General features: G+C 37.0%; 1 protein-coding gene across 1 annotated transcript; it reads right to left on the bottom strand.

Moving 5' to 3' along the window:
* Positions 1 to 1140: 1140 nt before the first annotated feature.
* Positions 1141 to 17351, bottom strand: GCG (glucagon). The gene is made up of 6 exons (XM_043997693.1): positions 17278 to 17351; positions 13834 to 13934; positions 10918 to 11076; positions 5428 to 5565; positions 3611 to 3753; positions 1141 to 1611 (listed from the first exon to the last, which is right to left on the bottom strand). Exons 2-6 carry the CDS (start codon positions 13923 to 13925, stop codon positions 1529 to 1531), a joined length of 615 nt encoding a protein of 204 aa, XP_043853628.1. The 5' UTR covers positions 13926 to 13934; positions 17278 to 17351; the 3' UTR covers positions 1141 to 1528.
* Positions 17352 to 19612: the final 2261 nt, after the last annotated feature.

The following is a 19612-nucleotide window of genomic DNA, read 5'->3' as shown; positions in this document are numbered from 1 at the left end:
AATGGCTTTAGAGTCAGGAAGACCTGGGTTGGAGTCCCTGGCCTCCTGGCTTTGTACAATGGTTGGTTTTTGCTGTCGTTTAGTTGTTTTTAGTCATATCTATGCTTTATGACCCCACTTGAGGGTTTTCAATGGTAAGATACTGAGTGGTTTGCCATTTCCTTCTCCAGCTCATTTTGCAGCTGAGGAAACTGGAGGGCAAACAAAACAGTGGTGAAGTGAACTTGCCCAAGGTCACACAGCTAGTAAGTGTCTGAGGCTCACTTTTGAACTCAGATCTTCCTGACTCCAGGCCCAGAGCTCTATCCACTTCACCACTTAGCTGTCCTTGTGACATTGGGATATCACTTAATCACATAGAATTCCAACAAACCAGTTGGATAAAGATTAAAATTCCAAAAAATTCCAACCAACAAAGATTAAATTAAAAAAAAATTGCAGATCAGATCATGATCCCTGTTTGGTACCTGGAATTTCCTACTGTCAAATAAAATCACAGATGTGTACCACCAAAAACTACAAGTGTTAACCCAAGGGAGTTTTTTGGTTTTGTTTGTAAGTTTACTCTGGGACAAAATGCATTATGTTTATTTCAACAACTTTGGAAAAGACAGCAAGGTATAGTAGATAGAGAGCTAAACTGAGAGTCCATGCTCTTTAATTTTTAAGAGTCACTTTGAAATTTTGAGAGGCAAAAAAGAACACTAAGACTATCTCTTGGTAGCTGTGTGACTCATAGTAAGTTTCTTAACCTTTTTGTTTCAGTTTTTTCATCTGCAAAATGGGAGAATAATACTTGCGTACCTATTCTCAAAAGGTTGTTGTGTACTTGAGGAAGATAATGCATTCAAGAACTTTGTGAAACCTTCAAGTATTATATAATGTCAGTTATTACTATTATGATTCCCCTCTTCTATTCTAAAATAAAAAAGCTCTGGAAGGGGCAAACACTCAGCGAATCTGTCCATAGGAATTATTGGTATTCTAATTTTAAGGACTTTTTTTGGGACTATTTGTTTTCAGTGGTAGTACTAGGCACATAGGAACCAAAGGAAGAAGTAGGAGTTAGTGTTGGTTTGTATGTGTTATAGAGAAACAGACCATAGTGAAGAAGCTTGAAAAATTTTTATTAAGGCTGCTGCTTGTTATCTTTGAAAGCTGAGCATTTTTATGACAAAGGTTTCAAGTGGAAAGTCTTATTTCATATTCCATATTGTGGTTACCATATCCTTTCTTCCTCTCTGATTACTAATGCAGACAGTTTGTGATTGGAATCACTTATATGTACAAGCTGATTTTATAGAAAAAATATTTCCATAGCTAAATGTAAACAGGTTGGGATTTTTTTTTTTTGCCCAAAATAAGTGGAAATATGAGGATCTGGCATTTTTTGGATTTTAAAGCTGTTATTTAAAGAGTCCTTTGACAATAGTTTATTCAAAAAACAATCCTTTGGCTATACAACACTGGAACAAAATTCATTTCTTGGCATGCAAAGCAATAAGGCTTTAGGATATATTCTGTTAATTTATAGAACAGAAATTTTAAAACATCCCAAGAGGCAGCAGGTGATGTAGTGGAGATGATCTTGAGCAATTATACACTTATTTCCTAGAGAAACAAACAAACAAACAAACAAAAACAAACAGTGATTAAGATTGGTATAATACCCAGAGAATTTAACCATCCAATTTTGGAACACCTTTTCATGACTTTAATGGATGTCCCTTTGAGAAACCTCTTAATCTTGTAGAACCCTTACACTCGCAGAGGCTGTAAGTACTTGTTTTTAATAAAGATTTATCTAAAATGATTTCCCACAAACCTTACATTAAAAATGTACCATGAATTCTTAGAAGAATCCATTTCTCATCTAATTCATAAGCCTCCTTTAAATAAGATTTGTAAAAAATTTGAGATTGTAGATATTACTTGGATATTTATTATAGTTTAGAGGACTGTTAAGTAGTCATAATATAACATCATAAATGTCTTGGCGGGGCAGCTAGGTGGCACAGTGAATAAAGCACCAGCCCTGGATTCAGGAGTTCCTGAGTTCAAATCTGGCCTCAGACACTTGACACTTACCAGCTGTGTGACCTTGGGCAAGTCACTTAACCCCCATTGCCCCACAAAAAAAACAAAAAAAACAAAAAAAAATAAATGTCTTGGAGTCAGAATTACCAGGATTCAAATCCTGCCTCCTCCATATACTAGCTGTGTGACCTATGGACAAATCATTTTACTTCATTGGCCCAAGCCACAACCTGTGACTTAAAGTTTGTGATACAGAGGAGTGATCACTGGATTTAGCATAAAGGTATGGTACTTGAATCTTGACTTTGCCACCTGCTACCAGTGTTAGTTACATTTTGGAAAGTCAGCTGCTCTCTTTGAGCCTCTGTTTCTTCACCTGTAAAATCAGGACACTTGTCTAGATGACTTATTTCCCATCTCCACCTGCATTTTGGGTTACAAATCTATAATTTTATGCAATGATAACATTCTGTTTTCTCTCCCCCTTTTTTTGTGGGGCAATGAGGGTAAAGTGACTTGACCAGGGTCACATAGCTAGTAAGCGGCAAGTGTCCAAGGCTAGATTTGAACTCAGGTCCTCCTGAATCCAGGGTTGGTGTTATATCCACTGCATCACCTAGCTGCTCCAATAACATTCTAATCTGCATTCATGGACTGCATTTTTCACTTGGGAATTTTTGGCATAGATGAATCATAGATCCAGATCAAATATCTCTCTACTGTAATCTAGATGACATAGGGAGATCATTTAAATAGTTTTTTTCTTAGTAGAGTACTGGATCTGGAGTTAGGAACTCTTGCCTCTGGCACCAATACTTACCTAGCTGTGTGACCATGGACAAGTCATCTAATCTTTCTGAGAGTTAGCTTCCTTACATGGTAATTAGGATTCTGTGAAACCTACATTTTGCACTGTTGTGAGATACAAGTAATTTTTTTTTTTTGTATTCTAGATCTGTGATTTCATTGGTATAGGGAACTCCCAATGAAGAAACTTCTTGTATCAGGGCAGATGGTTATCTGCTCCTGCAACTTGTGGCCTATGTCAAAGGAAGTATTGCATGCAGAGCGCTCTACAAACTTTAAATCTATAATATATATGCATTTAATACATGATAATATAGTATAATTTAATATATAATAATTTAGATAGATGATAGATTAGATAGATAAATAGATATACAGGGTATCTCAAAATTTTACTGCAGTTATAAGCACTGAGTTATAACTGCACTGAGTCTTTTGGGACACCCTGTATTTGAGCTGTTAGTCTCAGCATCAAAAACAATGTCTTGAATAGAGTTAATGCTTAATAAGATGTTGATGGAATGAAATTAAATCAATTCCAGTAGTACTCAATATGGAATAACAAAAAGTTGAGTAGTTAATATGTTCAATGTTAAAATCTGGATTCTTTACATGAAGGGTGCAAAATAAAAATGATATAAAGTTAGAGGTATTTTTAAAAAGGCCCAAACTATCTTCTTCCAGTGGAGAATATTAGCAGGAACAATATGGTGATTGACCATTTATGATAAAACTTGTGTTTTAGGATTGAGTGAAATGTAATCACCTGTCAGTAACTTTGTCTGAAGCAGCCAATTGATGAAATCCTTGGTAGCAAGGTTATCCAGAACTGTATTCATCTCATCAGAGAAAGAACCATCAGCATGTCTTCTGCCGAGCTCTTCAACTATAGTGACTTCTTCTGGAAAACTTTAAAGAACGAACAAAGGGGAAAAAAGAAAAGACTCTGTATTTAGTGTTTTACTTGATTTTTTCTACATGTGCTTCATGTTTTTTTGCCTCTGGAAACAGGTGTAGAAATCTTCTGGAAAACCTTCCCAATTGATAACACAGAAATTGTTGCTTTCTGCCAGGTAGCGTGTATACCAAGGGTGCCAAACATGGCCTAAGGGTTGCCTGTGGGTGCCAAATGCACAACGGGGAAGCTAGATGGCACAGTGGATAGAGCACTGGCCCTGGATTCAGGAGTACCTGAGTTCAAATCCGGCCTCAGACACTTAACACTTACTAGCTGTGTGACCCTGGGGCAAGTCACTTAACTTCAATTGCCTTACTAAAAAACAACAACAACAAAACCAAATGAGGCACAAACAAGATTGGGAAATATTTAACAAAACAAATATTTTAAAATATTTTAAAAATATATATTAAGTATTTTAACAAAATATTTAACAAAATAAATAAAAATACAAAAAGCATAGATAATTTACATTTTAAAACTGCCAGTATGTGGGCCACAGGGATTCTTATGTATTGCATTAGTGGCCATGGTTTCTGTTTGAGTTTGACACCACTAGTGTATCCAACTAACTCAGGGACCTCTTTACATTTCATTTTTCCTCTTTCTCCTTTAAACATCCGTTCTGAGGAGTAGATGCCATAAGTTAGCTTGAAAACCATGACACTCTCTTTAGGATCACCTGGAATTGAGCAGAATAAAGTTGGTCTTTGGAAAGAGTAGGCATCCCTTCGATAGCACTTCTTCCATTGGGGATTTCTCACAGTATTGGAGATGGCATAAAAGAGTGCCAGATTAGAATAACGACCATAATAGAGAGGACGTGTATCTGTAAAAGAAGTTGGCTAAGCTACACAAAGAAAAGGGATAAAGGATGGGCTTTTCTTGTTGTCCAGCAGTATCCAACTAATGTCAAGAGGTCTAAAGGAAGGGCCCCAGTATATCAGGTGGATTCCTTGTGAAGGACATGAATGGGAGTGTCATAGGATGAGATGACATGGAAGCTGCAATCTGTACCTTTGGATGGATGGATCACATCGATGAGATCACACATTCATTCATTGAGGTATTAAAATACTTTGTATGAGATTTTTTTTTAAAATACTCTGTATTCACCATATTGCTCAGCATCATACATGGTGATTGTTCAGTAAACATTTGTTGATTTTGTTGATTTGAGCTATCCTTAAATTAGCCTACATTACTTCCTCCGTTGCCAGATCAGAAAGTGCTTTACTCAGGGGCTTTCGCTTTTCTTTCCTAAAGATGGGTAAATTTGCTGGCAATGTGAATGCTCCAAAATAAATGACTGTATTTTCCTTGCACTTTCTTTTCCTTTTAACTTGCCTTTCCTTGACTGTGAAAATTCCCATTAGTAAGCATCTCTGCTTTATTGTGAAATGGACCTGTGGAGGTTACTATTTAAAAAAAAGATAACAGAAAAGGTATTGGGAATCTTGTAAAATTTCTAACTTGGTGGGTTTATAAATTCCCTTCCCTTTGAGTAAGGAAAACTCCATCTATAAGAAAAATAGATATTACAAATATGGGAAATGCTAGGTCTGCCATTTAGACCAGAAAATTAAAAAAACAAAAAAACATTAAATACAAAGACATGGACTCACGCTCTCCTTCCTCGGCCTTTCACCAACCAAGCAATGAATTCTTTGGCAGCTTGACCTTCCAAATAAGAGCTGACATCACTGGTAAAGGTCCCTTCAGCGTGTCTCTCAAATTCATCATGGCGTTTGGCAACTTTGTTCCTAAGAAAAACAGTAACACGTTTAAAGCTTGGTTTGTGGCATGAATGTTGTCCTAGTGACCTAGTTAGGAAGATAGTGCAAATATTATTATTCCATTTTACAGATGAGAAAAACTAGTCTCAGATTAGGTGAAATAAACTGCCCAAAGCTACATAACTAGTAAATAGTCAAACAAACATTCTTCCGACCCTAGGTACAGGGTCAGGCTGCCTATCAGTTTTTTTATTTGTTGTTCCTGCTACTACTGCTTTTGGATCAAACATGTGATTTCATGAATATAGGGAAGATGGTACGACTCTGTCCCTACAAATGCAGGTTGACACCTTCTCTGTACCTTAGAACCTTAGAGAGTTGCCTGGGACACTGAGAGGTTAAATGATTTGCTCAGCATCACCCAGCCAATAGATAGCAGCATTCTTGACTGTCAGGCCACCTCTCTATCTCCCACCTCAGGTTGCCTGTGTGAAAAATAAAATAAGATAAGCAATTTGCTTCCTAGAAAGTGGGATTCTTAACTACCTGGATTAATTGGTAACTAATGTTGCTATGCTTTAGTCTTATTCAGCCAAAGCTATCAATTGTGCTTATGATATCATTAGCTAAAGTACCTTGAGTTAGTAATAAGTATTAAGCTCTTTAAATGTTATTTTCATTGCTTTCCTAATAGTTGCTAATGTGCCAGAAGCATTCTGAGCTTGGGTGTTTGTATAGCCCTGGTAACCTCTAGGATGAGGCTTCTCATCTTCTTTGTAGGGCTTTGCCAAACTAGGGTCCATATTTTTGATCTCTCAAACAGGATCCTTAAGATAGTACATGTTTTATAGAGAAACATCTTTGTAGCTTGTTTTTCACCTGCCACTATCACTTACCCCAAAGTCTACTGTTTAGGTTAATAGCTAGCATTTATATATAATCTAGCATTCACATAGCATTTTCAGGTTTGCAAAGCACTTTACACATGTTAAAATACTAGATTCTCAGGAGCTATTATTATCATCCCCATTTTACAGATGAGGAAACTGAGGTACAGAACAGTTAAATCACTTGTCTGTGATCACACAACTAGTAAGTATCTGAGATCAGATTTGAACTCAGGAAAGACTCATCTTTCTGATATTGGACTCAGTGTTCTCTCCACTGAACCACCTAGTAGACTAGGGATAATGGGATCTAGGTTTCAAGCTGTGACCCAAGATCATAGGATCATAGCTTTTAGATTCATTTGCTTGCCCTGGATCACACAGACTTAGCTGTCTGAGGTAGGATTTGAACCCAGGTCTTCTTGACCACAAGTCTGCCTCTGTATGCACTATACTATAATGCCTCACAGCCTTATTACTGGATTTTTGCCAAGATACCCAACTGAATTAGAGAGTATATATACCTAAGTCAAATTTTGCATCTTACATAAATATTCTATTAATATAAATATCTGACATTTACAAGCATTGCAAAGCATTTACTTGCATGGTCTCATTTTATCCTCCCAGGTCTGTGAGATAATTGCTTGCTGTGTTTTACAGAAAGGGAACTGAGGCTGAGAGAATTTAGAGGCTATGACTTGCCCAAGTTCACCCAGTTAGCAAGAGTCCAAAGTAGGATTAAAACTTAGGTCCTCTTGACTCTCTGTCCAATTGTTTATCCACCTCACTACACAGACAATATTGTTAAAAGAACTTCACTAGAATTTTGAGGTTATACAATACAAATGTCTTTAAAATACCAGGAAGCCGCATGACAACTGAGAGGCTTAGCTAAGCTTTTAGATATTTCTAAACATCTGGGTTTGGGATATTGTGTCAATAAGACATTTAGATGTTCCCCCAACATATTTGATAACACATAGACACAGTCTGAATGCAGAATAAAGAGATGGAAGAAAGGCAGAAAGCTAAGACCTTCCGAGCCTTGAAATTGTAACCACTGCTTTGTAGAAATCTGCTGTATGGGTTTTCACCAAAAAAAAAAATTCAGAAAAGATCTCCAAGTCCTTCTGAATGCACCAAAACCCAGCATTAATGATATTTTCTATGCCTTATGATTAAATTTGAATCATGATTTCATAATGTACTTGTAAAACTCAAATATGTGACAGACATTTAATCTCCCTCATCCATCTACCCTAAGCATTTTTTTTTGGGGTGGGGCAATGAAGGTTAAGTGACTTGCCCAGGGTCACACAGCTAGTAAGTGTCAAGTGTCTGAGGTCAGATTTGAACTCAGGTCCTCCTGAATCCAGGGCTGGTGCTTTATCCACTGCACGACCTAGCTGCCTCCTACCCTAAGCATTTTAAGTGAATCATTTCTGATGGTACAGCATAAAAGCTTAGAGCTCAGGGACCAAAAGATTTGAGTTCATTATAAACTGGTCAAAGGTTGTGTCCAAGCTACAGAGAGGAAAGTAAAGTGAGTCAGTTTTCAAATAGCTGAATGTTTGCCATGCCACGCCATGCCATGCCATGCTAGCCACACCACAGATGCAATATCTGGATGACAGAGACTTTCACTTTTTACTTAGCTTTGCTGGTAACACAGATATAGTCAAAGATGGTCTTTCTTCTAGTTTCTGTGGCTCAACAGGGACATCAAGTGGTCCAAATCAGCACTGGCCCTTTATGAATGCTCTTGGTGGATTTAACAGCTGTTCTTTCTGAGGACATTCCTCTAAGAGGCCAGAATGATTTGGAGTTTGATTACCTTTCAAGGTTTTGATAACTTATTTTGATGTCATCCTTTCTAATGGCCAATGTATGTCTTCGATTTGATGGTACCTGAATGCAATCTCTCCTTTTCGCTTTAATCCCCCCTCCCCATTTTAATATCTTCCACATATCCTAGATGTCACAAGTAGTTAAAATAGCCTTCCTGAATCTTTTCTTCTCCAGCCCCCAAATTCCCAGTTCCTTCAACAAATGCTTAAATGATCTGGACTTGAAACCCTTCAAAGTCTTGGTAGCCCTCCTCTGAATACTCTCTGACTTATTAATGCCCTTCTTAAATTTTGGTGCCCCAAACTAAATACATTTCAGATGTGGTCTGATCGGGAGAGAATATAGTAGGGTTGGCTCTTATTCCTTGAAGCTATGTCTCTCTTCATTCAACCCAAGATTAGATTTACTTTTCTTAAGGCTTCCATATCAATTTTCTGGCTCATAGTGAGCCAGAGGGCCACTAACACCCTAAGATTTTTTTTTTCAGCAAACTGTAGTGTAACCATGTACTTGTACATGTACTTATAAAGCTGATGTTTGGAAGCCAGGGGTAAAAATGCATCTACCTTTGTTGAGTTTCATCTTGTTGGATTCAAGTCAATGCTCTAGGCTAGAGGTTTGTAACCTTTTCTATGTCATGGATCCCTTTGGCATTCTGAAGCCTAGGAACCCTGTCTCAGAAGAATGTTTTTTAAATGCAGAAAATAAAATACTTGGGATTAGAAAGAAACCTGGTTACATTGAAATACAGTTATCCAAATATATACATATTTAAAACAACAAACAAATTCATGGAACCCCTACTTAGCCTGTCAAGATCTTTCTGGATTCTTTTTCTGCCCTCTAGTGTGTTATTAATCCAGAAATTTGCTAAGTATGCCATATATGCCTATATTTAAATCTCTGACAAAAAATGTTGAAGGAAATCAGTGAAGGTGATTACATAGTTGGAATATAGGGCCTCTGCGAAAAGTTGAAAGGAATTAAGGCCTATTCATTTTGTTAAGGGGATAATGGAAATAATGCCACCTTTAAGCATCTGAAACATTCTCTGTAACTTAAGGTAGTCAAATGTTCTCAGTCTATCTGCAACAAGATGAGGGTTAAGAGAGGGGTTTGGACACATCCTACCTCTGCTTTTCCTCACACTGTTTCCTTACTTCGAATGACCTCCCCATTCTTTTCTGTTTATCCAGCCCTAAGCATCCTATGAAATGCAGCAAAAATCACCCCTGAAGGTTTTCCAGCCTACCTCAATCCACTATGACCTTTACCATCCCATAACTCTTATTTGGCAGTTATCCATTTGGCAATCATCATTGTCACGATTTTTTAATTATTTTATCTCTCTCTTTTTTTAAACTTGCCACATGCTTATGTCTTGTCTTTCCAATTAGATTGCAAGGGTTTTGAAGGCTGGAATCATGCATTATCTTCACCACTGCCATCTCAGGTTTATATAGCACTTTAAGGTTTACAAAATGTTTTCCTCACAACCACTTAGCATATACTATTGTGCCAACCATAGTGGTTTTTTTTTTTTTTGTTGTTGTATTGTGGGGCAATGAGGGTTAAGTGACTTGCCCAGGGTCACACAGCTAGTAAGTGTCAAGTGTCTGATGCCGGATTTGAACTCAGGTCCTCCTAAATCCAGGGCCAGTGCTGTATCCACTGCACCATCTAGCTGCCCCCCCAACCATAGTGTTTTGCACTTAGTAGGTGCTCAGTAAATGTTTGTTGATTGACTATTGATTGTTTTTAGTTCTAAAACTATATGACCACTGAGTGGACTTTTGGTCCTTAACAGGGTCATCAGAATCATGTCTGAATTGAGATGTTTCTAATATATAACTCCCCTCCCCATTTTGTCTTCCGAATGCCTTTCCTCTCCTTGAAGATTTTGTACAATTCCAGTCTCCATTCAACTTTTGCTGATGATTTTCCTTTATTCTCCTGCCTTGCAGTTCCAACAAGCAATTAACACATATCACAATACTAAGAATACTAAACATTGAAATGTATGCTTTACTATCCACTTGTATTTTTGCTCAGTTTTGTGTAATGTTGTGCAGCTGGCATGCCATTTCAAATGCATAGCTATGATCTGTGTGGTCTACTTCAGAAAGCAAGACCCCACAGGGAAGGAACGACCTCTTAATAGGCACTTAAGAAATGTTTGTTCTATTCAATTCATTTGAACTCAATCTGTTTATGGCACTTGAAGAAATTCACTTGGGCAGGGTGTTATTAAGGATGCACTCAAATTGTATGGATTTGTTCTCTCTTTGGCTAAATTGGCTTTTATATTTGTAATCCAAAAAGGCCGATTTCTGAATATCTGTGGGCATGGAATAAGAAAGTGAAAATCAGCGAAAAATTCTCCCCCCCCCCCCAAGGGAAAAAAAAAACAATTTAAGAGAGTCCTTATTGGGAGGGCTCAGGAGTGGAATACAAAGCCACCACATTACTAGAAAGTGGCATCTTAGCACAATGCTGGCACAGGGCCAGGAGCATGTGGGCACTTACTACTGTTTGATGACCTAATGAAGAAGGATGGGAGTCAAAATGCTTGTATTTGTATGAGAGTGGGGGGGGGCGTTCTTTGCCCACACACTTCAGGCATTCTGTTTAGAATTCTTACCCATTTCGCTTGGTGCTCATCAGCCACTGCACAAAATCTTGAGCTCGTCTGGAGTCCAGATACTTGCTGTAGTCACTGGTGAATGTGCCCTGTGAGTGACGCTTGTCTTCATTCATCAGATTCTCATCTAATGGTTCTGTCTGGGAGTCTGTGTATGGTCTGTAAAACAAAGTTTTTAGTGTTACACAATTCTGAGCTAAGGATTCTATACACCGTAGGAGTTTTCTTCCTATCTCCTCTCCAGTCTTCCCTTTTCCCCTAGCCCCGGTGAGTACAGGATGCTGCGATCACAGATTTAGAAGTGGAAAGATCTTTCTTAGAGGTCATTGAGTATAAATTGTTGAAACTGAGACTCAGAGTTGATTCTGCCTACTCAGTTATATAACTTTTTCAAACGTTACAGTCCTCAGGGTCTCTGATTTCCTCTGATTCCAGATTCAGGGTTATAAATTCTGGGTTTATTTAGTGAATGAATTTCATTTGGGATCATATTCCTTCAAAAAGTTACATAACTGAGTAGTTAGAATCAAGTTGTCCTACTCAGAGACAGTGGGGTAAATAGAGACCAAAGGCTGCTTACAGCAGGAGCCAGGGAGATCTAGGTTTGAATCTTGTTTCTATCATTTGCTGGTTGTGTGGCACCATCTCAGTTATTGTTAAATATATCCCTTCCTGCTTCTGATACCCCAGCTGTCTTGGCTTTTTCCATTGTAAGGAGAATAAAATTCTTATTCTACTAGTCAAGCAATTCATGACTACCTATCCTAATGGAGATAAGAATAGTATAATACTACAAAATAGCCAAAAGTAAAAAAAATAGATAATTTTAAAACTTACACTGTGACCTTCCCAAACTAATTCTGTTTGCTTATGCTAATATGGAAAAATAGCTTCATTACCTGAGGACACACCAACTGATAGTGATGGGAGGTCACTTGTAAGAATATTGGGTGGCAGCAACAAGACAGCCTGATATTTTAAATTAGGTAAGTCGATCGTGAAATGAGCACTAGAAGATACCTAAGGAGGCCAGTAATTTCATTGCTAAAGAGAACTCCTTGCTAAGGAAACTCCCTCTACCACAGCTGGTCCACATCTTTCTTTTCTTTTGAGAGTTGCTTATAGTAGTGAGAGGTTAAAGGAGTCATCCAGGGTCACAAAGTTCAGAGGTGAACCAATCTTTCTTGCTTTAAGGCCAACACCCTGTGCACTACAACATGTTGCCTCTCTAGCACTGAGAGCTATTTAAAAGTGGAATGGGATACCTAGATAGTTGGTGGACTCCCTCACCCTAGAGGTCTTAACATGAGGATCTAGTCAGATGTTTGTCAGGTATGTTATTAGAGGGATAACTTTTAGCTACAAGTAGGACTGGTGTCTGCTGAGCTCCTCAGTTCTTAAGTTAAAAAGCACTGGACTTCTTGTTTGTCTTTTGTTCTCAAAGAGGACCATGACATTGGGGTGATGTCACGACTTACGCTGAATTGGATTTAAGTGAGGAAGGGCTATGCAAAGTCACCAACCTCACTCTCTACTCCAGAGCCATCTGAGTCCAGTGGCAAGATTTACATGAGAATGACTAGACATGGCCCTGGATGTTTAAGACAATTGGGATTAAGTGACTTTCCCAGGGTCACACAGCTAGTCAGTGTCTGAGGTGAGATTTGAACTCACGTCCTCCCAACTTCAAGGCCAGTGCTCTTTCCATTGCACCTCCTAGCTGCCCCAGCACTGGACTTAGAATCAATCTGAAGACCTGTGTTAGAATTTTGCCCCCATAAACTTATTAACTGTATGGCCTTAAGAAGGTCATGACGTTTCTAGGTCTTAAACTTCTCATAGAGAGCTACTGAAATAATGTACAAAAATTATTTCATAAAAATGTAGTGCTATGTAAGTGTGAGCTGTTGTTATTAGACACTCCATCTCCCAACAGGATTTTCACTTGTTCTCCATCCCTCGTCCTTCAGATTGTCTTCCCCTTCTCATCTCTGCCTTCTGCCTTCCCTGGTTTCTTTTAAGTCTCAGGTAAAGACTAACCTCCAGGAATCCTTCCCCAGTTCCCCTTAATGTTAGTGCCTTCCCTCTGATGATTGATTACCTCCTACTTAACCTATTGGATCTATACATATAAATAGATAGATGGGGCAGCTAGGTAGCAGTGGACAGACAGAATGCTGGCCTAGGAGTCAGGAAGACTTGAGTTGAAATCCAGCTTCTGACACTTAGTAGCTTTGTGACCCCAGAGAAGTCACTTAACCCTGTTTGCCTCAGTTTCCTCATCTGTAAAAATGAGTTGGAGAAAGAAATGACAAACCTTTCCAGTATCTTTGCCAAGAAAACCCCAAACAGGGCCACAAAGACTCAGACACAACTGAAACAACTCAATAAGAATAAGAAAAAGGTTTGCACATAGTTTGTACACAGTTATTTGCATGTCGTCTCCTCCATTAGACAGTGAGCTCCTCTTTTTGTCTTTGTATCCTCAATGTTTAGCAGTGTCTGACATATAGTAGGCACTTAAATACTTGTTGACTGACTGACTGATAATCTACATGCTATACAGAGTTGATCGCCCATGTTTAAAGTGATCTACTCTATGATTACTTCATGGAGTGATAGTCTATAGAATGCAAATGGGCCGTATAATGTGTTCTACCTCTCACACCCTTGGGATTCTGAGTCAGTAGATACGCTGATCTATCCGTTTTTCAAAAATATAAACCCCATTTTATCATATATCAACAGTGTCAAGAATGTTAATGATGATCCCTTTAAAAACCAATTCCTTATTCATGGGCTACACAAGTATCATGTATCTATATGACATACATAGATGATATATGATAGATGATATACATATAGCCATGTCTACATCATGGTGTTCTGCTAGTTGAGTGTCTGGAATCTTAATACCTGGGTTTTTCTTCTGTGTCTTGAAGGGAGTGTTGGCAACTGCTTTGTACCAACATTATGAACAATCCAGCCAGGAAGTAGATGTTTTTCATTTTCACTGCCTGTCAGAAGAGAATGGGGAAAGAAAAAAGGCAACCATATTGAATATATTGGGGCTAAATTTGTTTGGTTACAACTAGGTGAATGTTCTCAGTAAGAAAAAAAACAACCCAGCCAATTGTGGCCATAGGATGCAATTGTATTTTGTTATACCTAGTTTGATTTACCTCTATTCCTAATAAGAGAGTATATAAGCTGTTTTACAGTGTGTCGTTGTTTTGAAAGCAAGTAAGAGTACAAAAGATATGCTCCATCAGTTGGCTCTTTAAAGTAGGATGCTCAAGTTACTGATTAATAATGTCATTTTCAGACGTGAAATTGAAACATCCAAATAAAAAATTTTAAATATCTAATGTAGCTGATACTCTACATATGGTTAGCCTGCATGGCACCCTATCCAAAACGCTCCCCTTAACGATCACTCAGGCTTTCAATTAATAGGCCTTCATTTCCAAGGATTTACATTATACTGCATTTCAACCATCTTAAGCAGCCTCAGGCTAAAACTTGGCATACCAGCTGTCAGTTCAGATGTATTATTCATTTATATTTTAAATAGTGTAACTTGGTCTAGACTTTGTAATTGTAAAGCGGCCAACAGATTTGAGGTATTTTAGGGTTGTTTGACCTGTTCTAAATAAAAAAAAATATCATTTTAAAGACAAGAGTAATTTGCACGAAGACCTAATGCTTCTGGCAACTTGAACAATCTTCAACGAAGGAACTAAGATATCTGTGTCAAAAAGAAAATTAGTGCCTGTTACAGAAATCTTTAAAGTCATCAAGCTATTATTCTTGTAGTACTGAGTTCAAACCATATTGTTAATTGATGGACACAGGCCAGACCTGGTTTTAGTACACAGGACATAGCTTGCCAATGTCCCAAGTAGATGCCTCCTTGAATTGAATGAAAATCTCATGACAATGGCAGTGCAAGGTGGATAGAGCCCAGCAATGGAGGGTGTTTAGGATAGCATAAAAGAATGGGCTTGCCTAGTTGCACACAGGAGTTTTGTATAGAAACTTCTTATGTTCTGATACTCTTGAAAGTCAGTCATGGTGTTCTTGCTTTCTTTGATGAAAGGTAATCACATCAGCTGGGTAAATGTAAATTTAAGTCTAATCGTGCATGTCTGTTAATAACTTGAATGAGCATTTTTAGTAACAGACATTTGGTTTGAAATAAGCATTTGAAAACCATTAATCCCGTGTGTTTTGAACATCTTAACCCATGTAAATGATGTTCTCTATGCATTCAAATATGGAGAAATTGAAGTACTTGCAAAAAATTCTACTTTCTTTTGAAAAGCCCATCGTGCTATAGAGAAAGATCAGATAGATGATCTGCATAGAAGACATGGAGATTGACACTCTTGGCCAGGGGTATGCTGAAGACAGCTTGGATGGTTCAAAAAAGCCAATTGTTAAATTTTTAATGTGAGCATTTACACATGGGAAGTCAGAAAACTATAACAATAAGGGCTTAATTTCTTGTTTTGTTGATTTTTAGTCTTAAAAAATGATGAAAAAATGTCTCTAATGCAGATTAAACTTAAAAGTATGTCCTGGGTATAGTTTCCTGACTTTCCTCCAATTGGGTTGTCAAAGTTAGCAGCATATGCATGCTCTTTGCTAGATATCAACATTGTCCTAACAACTCTGGAGTTAGTTTTTTCTATCCTTTATTCATCTAGAAGACTTGTTGAAAGTTACTGTACAAGGAAACAAGTCACATGATAATAACTACAGTTTAAAGTTATCATGCTCATAGTGACTAAAGGAGTGCTTATGATTATACAATGGTTTGGAACATGTCTTTAAAAACATTGGTACCATGTGAGGTTGGCATAATATTTTTAACCAAAAACTTCAAAGTGATTTCATATCATTCTCTTACCTTATCAATATTTCTGTAAGATAGACATAGAGAGAATGGTATTATTCCTATCTGAATTGTCATCTGAAAGATGACAAGAAATAAAACCCAGAAGGGTTCTTTTGGGTTCTAATAGGACTTTGAATATAGAATGACTAATTTTTACCAAAAGTAGGACTCTGTTCCTGAAATATATATGTATATATATGTGTATATATATATATATGTATATATATATATATTTTTTAAGAGGGTAGATTTTAAAATAAAAACTGCTATGGAATTACAGATCCTTTAAGAACTCTAAATGATTGTACCCTTCTTACTAAAGAGAAAATGGATACTTATTTTGTATTATTATCAAAATCCTCATCAATGAGGGAAAAATGAAAAGCACATTTCTCTGCTTTTCATAGGCAGAGCAGATAGGGATATTATTAGCTAGTTTGGTAAGAATCAAGAATCCCAATGAAAAGATATTATGGTTAAGGTTCCATTCTCTATGGTAATAAAACAATTAGAAAAGTTGATCCATAATCTAATTTGTGAAGATAATTTATTAGTCCAGAGTCCAAGCTTTATTTTGTTTGCCAGTTATAACTAGTTCTTACAAATTAGTGAAACTAATCCACTGAATACCATTTATTCCATTGGACAATTGTTACTTTGCGTCTTTGTACTTGGGATTTCAAACATGTTCTTTAGAGAACATGTCCCCTACTCTTTTTAAAATTTTAGTCAGCATATAGTTTTAGAATATAAAAACCTTTGGATTATTCATTTTTTGCAAGTGTTCAATAAATATTTAATTCTTATTAACAAATTTTCTTCAGAGTTAACAAAGGGAACCCCAAAATAGATGACATCTACTTGGGATGAAAAGCATGAGAAATATTTTCACAGAAAATACCAAAGATTTCATTTCCAGACATCTGATTGTTTGACAGACTTTGAAAGAAAATCCCAAACTCTTTTTAAAAATGATGAATATGCCCTTTCTGAAGATCAGTGCTTCAATTGAAATAATAAAAATTAAATAAAATAGCTAATGCACATGATTCTATTGCATTTCAATATATTTTGTTTTTAAGAGTAGATTCAAATAAATCTGTCTTGAATAATTTTTAAAGGAAAACTGTTTTAACCCATTTAAAATGTATTTTTTTGGTAACAGTCTAATGATTTCTATACAATATTGCGCTTAACATTTCTCGTTTCTTTTTCTATTTTACATAAAGGATTTTGAATTCTCTTAAATGATTTTACTTTCATTCATTCTATTAAAGTAGATTTAAATTTCTTACCCTTTTTCCATCTCACAGGTTGAACCTATAAATGATTAATTATTATAATAATAATAAAAAGATAAAAAACCAACAAGTAGATCCTTAGTCTTTATGTGCCTTATGCATATTAAATTGTACAGGAAGAAACAAAGTCAATTTATAGTCATCTAGTAGGAATCTTACCTTCTGACCACGCAGTCAAATAGAGCAGGTGGGATAAGAGTGAAGACTCTTTCTTCTGGACTTTAGAAAGTGTCCTGAGCTCTGTATTTCTGCATCTCTTACCCAGCTTTTATAGACTGTTCAGCTCTGCTTAGTGTCAAAGATATTACGCTGACAATATAAATTTCTCATCTGTAAATAATGGGGTTTTGTTACAAGCGATTTCACTCACCCACTCACTTTGCTCATCTATATTCTATGCGTATATTGGGTGGGATCGTAGAGATCCGGAAACTTTTCTTTTTCTCAATCTAATCATTATTTTTTTTTTCTCCTGGAAATGTGAAAGATAGTTTGGAAACATGCTCCCCACTTTTGGTGTAGGGGGAAGAAATAGATGCAGTAAAACACTCTGAGATGAAAACTGACACTGAAGATACAAAAATTTGAAATCCCAATTCTATGACTGAAATGAGATCAAGTAAATACTCCCTTCTGGGTTTAACAACACTATTTAACAATGTTGAATTTCTCATTAGGAAATTTAAAAATACAAACAAGTTATACCACTGTGCTGTATGTATACTACATCAATTTGAATTACTGTGCAATAGTAGCGAGTTATTTTGAATGAGACCATATAGCTTCCGTGTCAAAAGAATGATCAAAGAGGTTATAGAAGGATAACACAGAATAGTGACAATAGCAAGATAGGAAGCTCTGCTGTCTTCTCTTTTAAAATTTTATTTAGCCTTTTTCTTAAGGGCAGTGGTGGCATGAAAATCAGGTTAGATAGGGCTTTAATTGGAGGGTAGGAAATTGGATTTATAAGTTGGTGGGAGAATATTTACATAAGATGGGCACATCCAGATTGAGACAATGTGGTTTGAAGTACCAGAAGGTATTAGTTAAAATAATTGAAGAATTTCTTTCTATAATTTTTAAGGAAAAGTACTTTTTGAGAAATCTGGGAAATATGGACTACTATCTATCTGTCTTTGGGGCACATATCCTAAAATGACTTAACTGGATGTTAAGGGAAACAGTATTCCTTATTTGATTGCTTCTATAGAATTAAATCCTTTAGTTAAGGTTCTAATCCTTCTAATTTTACCTGAATCTGTTGAATTTGATAACTTAGGTCTAATGTTTATAGGCATAGATTGAGTCAATTCACTTCAATTCATTGAACATTGATTCAAGAATAGTCATAATTTCAATTGAGATGGACTAGTTCAAGTCGACTTAGCAAGTTTTATCATGTGAAAATTGATCCTGGACATGTGATGATACCCAGCCCTCAGGGTTGGTTTCTAGCTCTTGGACAAATTATCCTTTCCCTTTGCTTCTTTTTCTCTCTGGTGTTGCTAACATTTCCACCCTTCTGGTGTTTCTTAGCACCTCCACCAGAGGGTGTGAAGGGGCAGAGAAAGGAGGCCTGTCTGTGTCATTTCTGGGATTCAGTGATAATTCTTACTAATAATTTAATGGATAAAATCAGTGTTTTGTACTAACTATGGGATTAAATTCTCCCTTCTCTCTGTCACTGACCCCTATTATTATGGATACAGTGTTTATTTTTCCCCATTAATTTTCCAACAGATAGCATAGGGATCATACTCATTACATATTTCCCACCCTCTCAACCCCCCAAGTTGGGGGTGGGTTTTCTGAGAGGAAAAGTTTCCTTTTGCGTTTCTCCATATGTGCTTCCATTTAACTCCTATAGTCTCCTTAGCTCCTCACTCGCTCCAGTCATTAGCAACCTTTGGAGCTGCCAAGAGAGGGGTTTGATTACAGTTCTTCAAAAGCGATGTGACCAAGTTCCCGTTGGCGAGTGTGCTATAGCTACAGTGACCATATTTTCTGAACCAAAAATCAGGACACATGGTTTCACAAAGAATATTCCTTGGGCAAAGCTTCATGAAAAGTACACTTTCTTTTCTTGAAATGGGGGCTGTCCCAGAAAACCCAGGACATATGGTCATGGTAAACTAGATTTCTCAGTCCAACCCTAACTCCACTTCAAATACAAGCTCCATCCTGCCCTAGGAGAGTCAACACATAACCTAACTTCCTGAATCTAGCTAGTAGCTAGAACCATGGAAGGAATTAGAATCTTACTCAGACCAAATGGTCAAGAGAGGAAGAGTGAGTTGTCCCTATATAAAAATAACAATTGACATATAAAATAGTTTTTAAAAAAACCCACTTTGCCTACATTTGATTCTTTGCTTTAACATCAACAGCTCAGGTAGACAGTACAAGTCCCATTTTACAGATAGACCCTGAACAACCCCAGTCTACCTTTCTAGATTTACCACACAGTGCTTCTCTTCCCACACTCTCTGTACTT

The sequence above is a fragment of the Dromiciops gliroides genome, chromosome 3, assembly GCF_019393635.1.
Source record: "Dromiciops gliroides isolate mDroGli1 chromosome 3, mDroGli1.pri, whole genome shotgun sequence".
Taxonomy (NCBI): Eukaryota; Metazoa; Chordata; class Mammalia; order Microbiotheria; family Microbiotheriidae; genus Dromiciops; species Dromiciops gliroides.
Note: the sequence above shows the minus strand (reverse complement) of the source record. Positions and strands in the feature narration are given on the sequence as shown.